The sequence below is a fragment of the Musa acuminata genome, chromosome BXJ1-6 (genome assembly GCF_036884655.1).
Source record: "Musa acuminata AAA Group cultivar baxijiao chromosome BXJ1-6, Cavendish_Baxijiao_AAA, whole genome shotgun sequence".
NCBI lineage: Eukaryota > Viridiplantae > Streptophyta > Magnoliopsida > Zingiberales > Musaceae > Musa > Musa acuminata.
This window is the reverse complement of record NC_088332.1, coordinates 17,596,504-17,607,787: the sequence shown is the minus strand read 5'-3', so window position 1 is coordinate 17,607,787 and position 11,284 is coordinate 17,596,504. Positions and strand designations below refer to the sequence as shown.

Sequence of the window (11,284 nt, the reverse complement as noted above, 5' to 3'; positions counted from 1 at the left end):
TATTTTCAATTCGAGGATGACTTTTTAAATATTTGACAACAGAAATATTTTTAGGAGTTTTAATTATATCTAAATATAATTATTTGAAGAATTATGAGTACGAATTCAAGTATAAAAAAGAGTCTTTATCAAACTAGGATTTATCTTTATAAATATTTTATATTTTTTATAAAAAATATTTTATGTATCTTACAAATGATAGGTATAGGTGTTTCGTAAATTATCTCTAATTGATCTAGAGAGGATGCATGTGATACTTTCGACTTCATGTATTGAATATTATTTATATTTATTCTTAGTATTTAGTGAATCATTTTGTTTTTTTAACGGAGATAATGATTGCTGAACCACATAATCATGTGTTGATTTTATAGTTTTATTATTATTATTATTATTATAGTAAAATAATTTAAATTAACTTAAAACAAAAATAGTTTATAAAGGGGGAAATGGAATGTAGGTGATTAAGAAGCTAACCTGTTAGATGTGTTATAAAAGACTAACAATGAGTCAGATTGTTTGATATTCTTTGTCAATACTACAATTGTTATTCCCAAGAATAAAATCAATTACAAATGTTCCAACTGCTATTTTCATTGGATCCTTGATATTAAAGAAATTTTAATTTTGAATAAAAAAAGAAGTTAGAATTAAGGATATTAGCATTAAAAAAGAGGGTTAGAAATAATACTAATACAACATGCTAATTTAAATAAAATAGTGTAGTTAAGCTTTTAAATCATAAATCTTAAAATATTCAAAACTTAGGAATTTAATTGTATAAATAAATAAGAGTGCAGTCTCCCTCCTCTTATGGTGCACCTAAGTCACAATTAGAGAGCAAAAGTAGATGGGGTTGCAAAGTGCTTTTTAGTTAATAAAATATTTTCTGTTATTCACTACACTTGTTGTTTTATATGAGATTCTTTCTTAAATATAAACAATATTAAAGGATGATAGCAATCGATAATAGTCTTTATTAAATATAATTTTTTTAAATTATTGAGATCGATAAATATTTTAAAATTTTTGAATTCGGTGTCTGGATGGAATAAGGAATCCTAGTATAAAAAAAAGAAAGTCCTAAACTTTGATAATTAGAATTTGATTCCACTATAAATATCTTATTTATTAATGAGGGGATAGAATAAGAAAAACATCTTTAATATTCTCATGTCTTTTTCGACTATAGAAAATTTAAATTTTCTTCATAGATATAGATAAAGATTTAACAAGTCACTTATGTTACATTGATTTATTTATTAATTAATTTTTAATAAATTTCTCTTTTTATTTTTATTTTTATTGTCTCTCTCCTCAGCACAAACATGTGACTTCTTGTTTATATAAAGTAGGAAGGAATATTAATATTATCTTTAGGAAAAAAGAGAATCCATATCTAAACCCACTCGTACTTTTATTTCTTAGAAAAAGGAACATATTTGTTTTCAGAAAGCAAAGTCAGTGCCATTATCTCACCCCGAGCAGAAAAATCTCTCTCACCTTTTTTAGCGGGGGGGGGGAGGTAAGCAATCGATGTCCTGAAATCATTACAGTAGCCCCTGTGCTTGAAGATGGCAAACCCACCCAAGGTTGGATGGATCGACTCCCACTGCCACTGCCACTCCCACTCCCACTCACACCATCATCATCCTCGTTCCATACAGAAACCCTAACTGGATTCCATTCCATGGGATTTCAGTTTGTAAGGTAGACGAGTGTGTACAACCATGCACCATCGACTCTTGCCATCGTCGACAACGACAGAATCGATCAGCTAATCTTCTTGCTGTGTTCTACATGATGAGGCGACGGAAAATGGATCAACTGAGTCGAACGACAAGATGAACACCGGCACAGCGGCAATGGAGGAGCAAAAAGGCAGAAGATTGACCCACACCTACATATCTTTTTGACTTCATGGCCACGGTGGGGAGGTGCAATAATTAAAAGGAATCTCAGTATACTCTATTTCCTCCTCAACGACGACGAGGCATCATTGTATCTCTATCGCACCAAGCATCTTATGATTTAATGATCGACGATCATCCTGATCTATGAGCACGATTAGAGAACAATCAAATTCTCGTTGCACCGCATGTACGACATCATTCATCAAGCAATACATAGCCTTAAGAGATCATAACCTGTGACTTCATTCACACACATACATAAATAAATAAAAAGGAAGTAAAAGAAAAATCTGTATGATCCCACCTGATACTTTCACATAACATCTCCGGGCTTAGATCACTGACAACAACTCCAGGATCAGTTCGGTTGGCCTTTCTAGATTTACACACAGCCAGTAGCCAAACGCCAAAATCCACACTGGACGCACGTAATCAACAACAAAAGTTGGACGTGGACAGGATGAAACCATCAAACCATGCATAGGGTTGATCACCACGCAAGAAATGCCATGCATGAAAGTTCATCCAGAAACTATGTGCTCAGCAGTCCCTGGTTTGTTGCCTCCCAACTATATATGGTGCTGCTACCTTTCTTTTCTGCAGGGTCCAACCCATCTGATTTCCATATTCGAGAACAAGATTCCTGTCACGGAAGATGGCCGCTCTCACAATGAAGACAAGCTACCATCGTCACCAAAGTCCCCACTCCCTCAACTTGTTCCTGCGGTGCATCACACGCTTCCCTTCCCCTTTAAAGCCTTGCCTTCGCCACCTGATTGCAAGAAAGGAGAGGAGCAGCAGCAGCAGCAGCAGCAGCAGCAGCAGCAATAGGATATGGCTGGATTAAGCGTTCTCTTGGAAGCACAAAACAACTTGACCAAGTACACCCATATCATAAGCAAAACCTCCCTCATGAAGAACGCTTCTCTACCTTCCACTTGCACGAATTCTTCTTCCTTCTCCGCTAGCCATTTCCTCGAACGCTGCTACCTCTGCCGGAGAAGACTACAGCAAGGCAACGACATCTATATGTACAGGTGACCGAAGGAAAACTTTTGTGCCTTTCAACCCCGGGGTGGGAGTTCTGGTTGCCAGAGGCTTCTCTCTCTCTCTCTCTCTCTCTCTCTCTCTCTCTCTCTCTCTCTCTCTCACTCTCACTTAAAGGTTTTCATGGTGATTGACTCTGCAGGGGGGACCGAGCGTTCTGCAGCGTGGAGTGCCGAAACAGGCAGATATTTATGGACGAGGAGAACGGGAGGAGGGACAACTGCTCCCTAGACGCCGAGCTCCAGGCGGAGCGCGGCCAGCCGAGGGTGGTGGCCAGAAAAGGACGGGCCACAGCCGGTGGTTTCGCGTACTAGCACTAGTGCGTAGGTTCTTCCCGGAGGGACCTGGTTTTGAAGAGAGCCGTGAGTTTGGCGTATTGACCAAACTACCCTCGTCTCGATCATATTTCCCCCTTCTGTCCTCTCCTCTCCTCTCTCTCTCTCTCTCTCTCTCTCTCTCTCTCTCTCTAAATAAATAAATAAATATATATATATATATATATATATATATATATATATATAATATACTGCGCGTGTTACAATTTAAATGTAGACTCAATTGAAATCATGTACATATAATTAAGTCATCCATACTCACTTTCTCTATAATTCTCTCTTTTTGGGAGGGAAATAGTTGATTTCTTGTCTGAAAGATGAGATATATGGGGTCTCCATAATCCTTTTCTAATCTAAAAGAATTGTACAGAATCATTAAAGAGATTTCTTTGCCTGTCATGTCATTTAGTGTATGATGTTATAGATAGAAGACGACTTTGAAGTCTAAAATCTGCCATTTAGTAGTAGTACGATTATGTTTTGCCTCGCGTCAGATATATTGTGCTGATCATCAATTCTCCAAAAGCCATCGCTTTCATCTGATGCGTCCAAGTGGCAATGAATTCACGATTTGAGGTGGGAGTGAAAGAGTTGTACGCATTGAGAATCCATGCATCTGGTAATGGTATGTGTTAACTAATAATGGATGATGACGATGAAGGCATGCCTCTCGAGTAAGTCGTCAATTACGATGGGCTGAAAGAGAGAGAGAGAGAGAGAGAGAGAGAGAGAGAGAGAGAGAGAGGATGTAATACTTATATTTTAGGTATTTTTAAAATAGTATTCCTAATTAAAAAAAAATCTAAAATATCTTTAAAAAAATTTCATCTATTTTTTTTATCAGTTTTAAATTATTACAGTGTTTTCATCTGACTCATTTATGGTGTTTCTCAATATCGTTTATAGTGTTTTATTGATGTACTAAAAACACTATAAGTAATATTATATTATAATATATTATTATCATATCATATTTTTTAGATTTATAGTTAGTTTGGTAAAGATTGGAAAATCATTTAGAACATTCATAGTGTTTTTATATTATTTTCATTATGGTGGTCAAAGTACTATAATAATTTTTTTTTTATTTTTATTTAAATACATATTTGAATCGTAACAAATAAAACATTCTAACAGGTTAAAATTTTTTGAAAGATTATTTAGATATTTTTATAATTAAAAATTCTGTTTGAAAAAAAACACTAAACAATACCTAAATTATTGGTAGTTTGTAGGAAAATAATCCAAAACAAAATTGAAGCTTGACACCAACAACCACTTGCACTGTAAAGCCAACATATAATGAAAACACGAAAAGAACTCGACCTGATCTGTAGGCTATTAGATACATGTCTTTTTCCACGGGTTATGACCATATCCTGTCTGATGTGACGAGTGACCGAAATGCTATGTTGGACAGGTTACGATCATTCCCACGTCATCTAATGAATAGTTTTATTTTTTATTTTTTAAACAGAAAAGATAGACATGCTATGCTGGATTTCTAATAAGGAATGACTAATAATAAGATTTTAATGGTAACGTAATATGCGGGAGTTGATGGGGGTTAATTGTTCGGATTGTAATTGTAGTAAGAGAGAGTGAATTAGTAAATTTTAATTGATTTTAAACTTTGATTGATAAATCTGTATCCAAAATATGATTAATAAAAAATATAAATAAAGGTTGTGAGTAAAATAAATGAGTAAGCAACAATAAATTAAAAATAAGATAAGAAATACAAACTGATTTATAGTGGTTCCATCTTTTCAACCTATGTTCACTCCTAATTCGATCAATTTTCTTTCTAATGGACGAAGATCAACTATCATTATTATAGTTTTTCTCTTTTTAATAGGCTTAGGATAGAACCTCCACATTCACTCTTTTATAAAATCTCCCACCTCATAAAACTTAGAATTACCTCTAAACTCAAGAAGGATGAATAAACTCAAATAATTGCTCAAAAAGAAAACTAAAACCCTTCACAAACTTAGAGTTTAATGCTCCATCAACCAAGCCTTAGTGGGATATTATAGACCCCAAAAAGCTTCAAAATGGAGCTAAAAATTTTAAATCATCCAAAATTTCGGGATATGAGTGGTGCAAATGCTGACACCTAACAATACTACAACCGTAATTTTTAACGTTGTAATTTTGGACTTTTAGGTGGTATCATCGTCATAATTTTTAAATTCTGGATGATACCACAATTACCCTAGGCAGTACTACTACCTATATAGGTAGTACCATTGTTGACAGCACTATTTGTGCTTATCAATTAATTCAAGCAGTACCACTGTTTGGGCTCGATGGTACCATCGCCCAAGCTAGCTCAAGGCCACTATTTTGGACTTATGCCCAGTTCGACTCGGGTCCAAGCTCGTTGGCTTTTATCATCAAAATTATTTTTTTTAACTTCAAAAGATTCATTAAAAATAAAATGAATAGATTTCCCAAGGATCTCTTATTGAAAATTTGATAAGCTTTAGAAATTGAGGAATATGTGAGAAAAATACCTTCATCGGATTTTGTATCAAATTTTTCTAAAGTATCATTTTCATTTAAAATAAAATATTTACATCTAAAAACTCTAAAATATGAAACGTTGGATATTTTCTTGTTCCACAATTCATAGGGAGTTTTAGATAGATGAGGTCTTATAAGAACTCTATTCATGACATAGTATGTTGTGTTAACGGTTTCGACGTAAAAGCATTTTGATAGATTATGTTCATTAAGTATAGTCCTTATCATCTGTAAGCTCCTATTATTTCTCTCAACAACTTTATTTTGTTACAGATTTTTTAGAGAAAATAATATGGTTATACCTATTCAAATCATAAAATTATTAAAAATCATAATTTTTAAATTCACCACTATGATCACTATAAGTAGAAGAAATCATAAAACTCTTTTTATTTTAAACTTATTTATAAATTTTAATAAAATATTTAAAATAATCATTTTTGTGTACCAAAAAGTATGTCCAAATATATCTACTATAATAATCAATAATTACGAAAGCATATTTATTACCTCCTAGACTTATAATATCAATAGGTCCAAATAAATCCATGTGAATTAGTTGTAATGGTATAGAGATACTCACTTGATTTTTTGGTTTGAAGCTACTCTTTATGTGTTTTCTTATTTGACACACATCACAAATTTTATATTCGACAAATTTAATTTTAAGTATTCTTCTTATAAGTTCTTTATTTGCAATTTGTGATATCAATTTCATACTTGTATTCCTAATCTCCTATGCTAAAGCCATGTACCATTATTCTAAATCAAAAAGTAAGTTTCATCACAAAAATAATCAAGATTAATAGTATAAATATTATCACTTCTTAAATCAATCATAGATTTATTTTTATTTAGTATTTCTATGTTACAAGCATGAGATTCAAATTTAACATTATATCTTTTATCACAAAGTTGACTAAAAGCACATCTTCACGATATTCGATTTGCTACCAATATTTCTAATGTCAATGAATTTTCCTTTATTATTGTCTCCAAAAATAACATATCCTCTATTTCGACTAGTAAGTTTTGAGAGGTATGTTGGATCTCCGATCATGTGTCTTGAGCATCCACTATCAAGATACTATCTTTTGCTTTTAGCTCTTACTCGGAGATATACCTATAATAAAGAGGGGTTTACTTTAGGTACCTATTTAACTTTGGGTTCTTTATGGTTAGATATACCTTTATTGACTTTTGGCATCAAATCACTTATAGTTTCTTTAGAAACCCAAACTAATTTATGAGAACTATAGAAATTTAAACTAATTTATGAGAACTACAGTTATTAAGAGAGTATGTGTATGTATAGTGATCAAAATTTTTATAAAAAATATATTTAACTTTAGGAGGAATATGTAGTATGGGTCGTTTTATAAATTTTGTTAGCTTTTAACGAGTGTTACTACTTATGAAGCCAATACCTTCTTTTCTTGATACATAGCTTTGATTAGTAAGAATCATATTCAGTGACTTATTTTTAATTTTAAAATTTTCTAATATTTATTATAGTAACATATTTTCTTTCACATTTAGTGCAAGATATTGATATATAGTTGTCATACTTATTTTTTAATTCATCAAATTCATTAGTGAGAGAAATATAATCATTTTTTAGCAAATTATATTTTTTTGTTAATCTTTTTAAGTTTATCATATAAATCAAAAAATACATCAAATAATTCATCATATAATAAAATTGTGTTAGGAGAGTCAAATACCTCATTATTGAAGGTAATTAAGGCATAGTTTGTTATTTCTTCTTCATTGACTTGCTCTTCGACCTCTGATTCACTTGATTTATCCTACATTGTCTTAAGTGCTTTCTTCTTCGTTTGGGTTTGTTAGGATCAAGAGCACTGAGAGGGGGGGGTGAATTAGTGCAGTGGAAATCTTTCACTATTAAAATCGAAAGCTGCGTTCGTTTGATAAAAACGATTTCGATGTAAAAGCGGATTCTAAGATTACTTTAACTTAAGATTAAGCGAGATGACGTTAAAGTAAATCTACGAAGGCAGTTTGCAGTTTATGATAAAAATCAGAATGCAAGTGCAAACTGTAATGCGACGTTCGTACGATAAAACCGGTTTACGTCTAAATGCCAATTTTGAGGATATTGAAATTTGAGATACGTTTTATAAATGCGCAGAAGGCAGTTTGCAGTTATGATTGAAATCAAAACGTAAACGTAAACTGAAATGTAATGATCGTACGAAAAAGCCGATTTACGTCTAAACGCAGATTCGGAAAGTTCTGAACTTAGAAACTCGTTCGTAAAAGCGCAGAAGGTAGTAGCTATTTAGGAGGTTTGTAGTAAAGATAAAATGCTCAAAGTAAATGCAAACCGAGATTTAGAGTGGTTCGGTCAATCTTGACCTACTCCACTTTTGGCTTCCTCCACCGACGAGGTCACCGACGTCAACTAGAGGCATTCCTTCAATAGGCGAAGGCCAACTACCCTTTTACAGTTTCACTCTTTTTGACGGGCTTAGGAGACAACCCTTACAGAAATTTTCTCTCCTCTCTTTACAACTCAAAACTTTGAAGAACAGAGGGAGGAGAACTTTTGGCCTTTACAACAATTTTGAGCTCTAAGAATCACAGAAAGATGTCAAGATTTCAAGTGTTTGTTCCTGCTTTCAGTGCTGAATGGGTGGGGTATTTATAGGCCCCAACCCAATTCAAATTTGGAGCTCAAAACTGTCAATTCCCGGAATTCCGGGATCAGGCGGTTGCACCTCCTGACTGGAGTGGTTGCACCGCCTGGCAGAGCTCGAAGACTGAGCCTCTGGGCGGTGCCACCTCTGTCAGGGGCGGTTGCACCTCTCTGCCAGAGCTCGAAGACCGAGCTTAGGCGTTTGCACCTCCTGACTGGGGCGGTTGCACCGCCTGCCAGAGCTCGAAGAACGAGCTCAAGCGGTGCTACCTCCTGTCAGGAGAGGTTGCACCGCCCAGTCTTGCTTAGAGACTGAGCCCAGGCGGTTGCACCTCTTGGCTGGGGCAGTTGCACGGCCCAGTCTCCCTGGGAGACTTAGCCCAGGCGGTGCTACCTCCTGGCTTGGGCGGTTGCACCTCCCACAGCAATCAGGGTCCGAATGAGTAGATCCATTCGGCCTAAATTGGGTCTTTCAGGGGCCCAATTACCCCAAGATTAAGCTAATGGGATCACCTCCCATTTCCAACTTAATCATTGTGCTAACTACGATAAATTCTAAGACAATTTCTGCAGCTTGCTCCGGTGCGTCAATCGCTTCTTCCGGCGAGTTTCCGGCGAACTTCCGTCGATCATCCGATGAACCCTCGGTGATTCTCCTGCGGACTTCCGGCAAACTCCTGGACTTGCGACGATACACTTGGCGAGTTCTGATGAGCTTCTTTGGCAAGCTTATGGACATCTCGGATTTGTTCCCGCAGAACCTCCGACGACTGTCCGAACTTCCGTCGAGCTCTCGAACTCCCAACGTGATCATTGTCATGACTCCGGCGTAACTTCTGCTGCATGTCTTACTTTCATCGTAGTTAATCCTGCACACTTATCTCAACATATAGGTTAGACAACAAATGACAATTGACTTCATCATCAAAATCCGAGATTCAACAATCTCCCCCTTTTTGATGATGACAATCAATTGATAATGGAGTTAACCTTAACTCCCCTTGTCTACATGCCATACTTGAGATAAGTCATTCTTGAATTCAAGACCTAAGAATTCAAGTGACATTTCTGAAGATGATGTCAAGGTTTGACATTCATTCTTACATAACAATTTTGAATGAATGTAATTGAAGCAATTCATCATATTGTAAGATATCAACATGTAAAGCCGTGAAGTAAGATTTTGATATCATTACATGATGTACACATTTCAAATATTTTAGCAGATGTACACATTTCAAATATGGCATATGTTCATATATCTCTTGATAATGCAGGCATGACATAATCATAGCATCAGTGTTTATAGCATCAATTCATATATTTCTCCCCCTTTGTCATCAACAAAAAGCATGGTAGATGTGATACTAGGAGAACAATATAAGCAAGTTATCAAGCATATAAAGGAAGACATGATACGTATAATGCTTTGAATACTTCTTCTCCTTTTTTGTTATAATCCTTTGTGCATGAAGGAGGAAAGTCATTTTATCAAATCCATTTCAAAATATTTTTCATAAGAGTGTATTTGATTTTTGTCATTCCAACTGTTAAGCGAATCCGAAAATGAGATGAATTCTTTCATGCATTCGGACAAGATTATGCTACAGTTTTTCAAAAATTAAAACATTTCAACACATGGCAATCAAGTGATTTGATCATTCAATAAAGCCAGAAAAATAATTTTGACTAGTTTATCTATTTGGACACATCAACATTCCTAATTCTCTTCGTATGAAATCAAATTGTTCTTCACTTAGAGGTTTTGTAAAAATGTCAGCTAGTTGATGTTTAGTATCAATGAACTCTATGGTTACATCATGATTAGTAACATGATCTCGTATAAAGTGATGTCTAATATCAATGTGTTTTGTTCTTGAGTGTTATATATGATTCTTAGTCAAGCATATTGCACTTGTGTTATCACATTTAATGGGAATATTTTTAAGATTAACTTTGTAATCTTCTAAGGTGTTTTTCATCCATACAACTTGTGCACAGCATGCACTTGCTGCAATATATTCAGCTTCGGTTGTTGATAGTGCAACCGAGTTTTGTTTCTTAGATGACCAGGAAACAAGGGCATGTCCTAAAAATTGACATGATCCTGATGTGCTTTTTCTATTTAGTTTACAGCCAGCAAAGTCCGCATCAGCATAAGCAATTAACTCAAAATTATTTGATTTTAGGTACCATAATCCTAGATTTGTGGTACCATTAAGATATCTAAGTATTCTTTTAACTGCTTTGAGATGAGATATCTTAGGGTTTGATTGAAATCTAGCACAAAGTCCTACACTAAACATGATGTCTGGTCTAGTTGCAGTGAGGTAAAGTAAACTTCCTATCATACCCCTATAAGTTTTTTGATCGAAGCTTTCTCCACTTTCATCAATTTCTAACTTAGTGGAGGTGCTCATAGGAGTGTTAATAGCCTTTGAGTTGTTCATATTAAACTTTTTTAATAAATTCATAGCATATTTAGTTTGACTAATAAAGATGTCATTGCTTAGTTGTTTGATTTGCAAGCCTAAGAAGAATATTAATTCTCCCATTAAGCTCATTTCGAATTCAAGACTCATAGTTTTAGCAAAAGATTCACAAAGAGATTCATTCGTACAGCCAAAGATAATATCATCAACATAAATCTGAACAATGAGAAAATTATTTTCAAAATTCTTGATGAACAATGTAGTATCAACCTTGCCTTTTGTGAAATTATTTTCGATAAGAAAAGAATTAAGTCTCTCATACCAAGCCCTTGGGGCTTGTTTTAAACCATAGAGAGCTTTAGTTAATAT

General features: G+C 34.5%; 1 protein-coding gene across 1 annotated transcript; it reads left to right on the top strand.

Moving 5' to 3' along the window:
• Positions 1 to 2,550: 2,550 nt before the first annotated feature.
• LOC135677749 (FCS-Like Zinc finger 15-like) lies at positions 2,551 to 3,568 on the top strand. The gene is made up of 2 exons (XM_065190134.1): positions 2,551 to 2,950; positions 3,103 to 3,568. The coding sequence occupies exons 1-2, from the start codon at positions 2,748 to 2,750 to the stop codon at positions 3,272 to 3,274; spliced, it is 375 nt and encodes a 124-aa protein (XP_065046206.1). The 5' UTR covers positions 2,551 to 2,747; the 3' UTR covers positions 3,275 to 3,568.
• Positions 3,569 to 11,284: the final 7,716 nt, after the last annotated feature.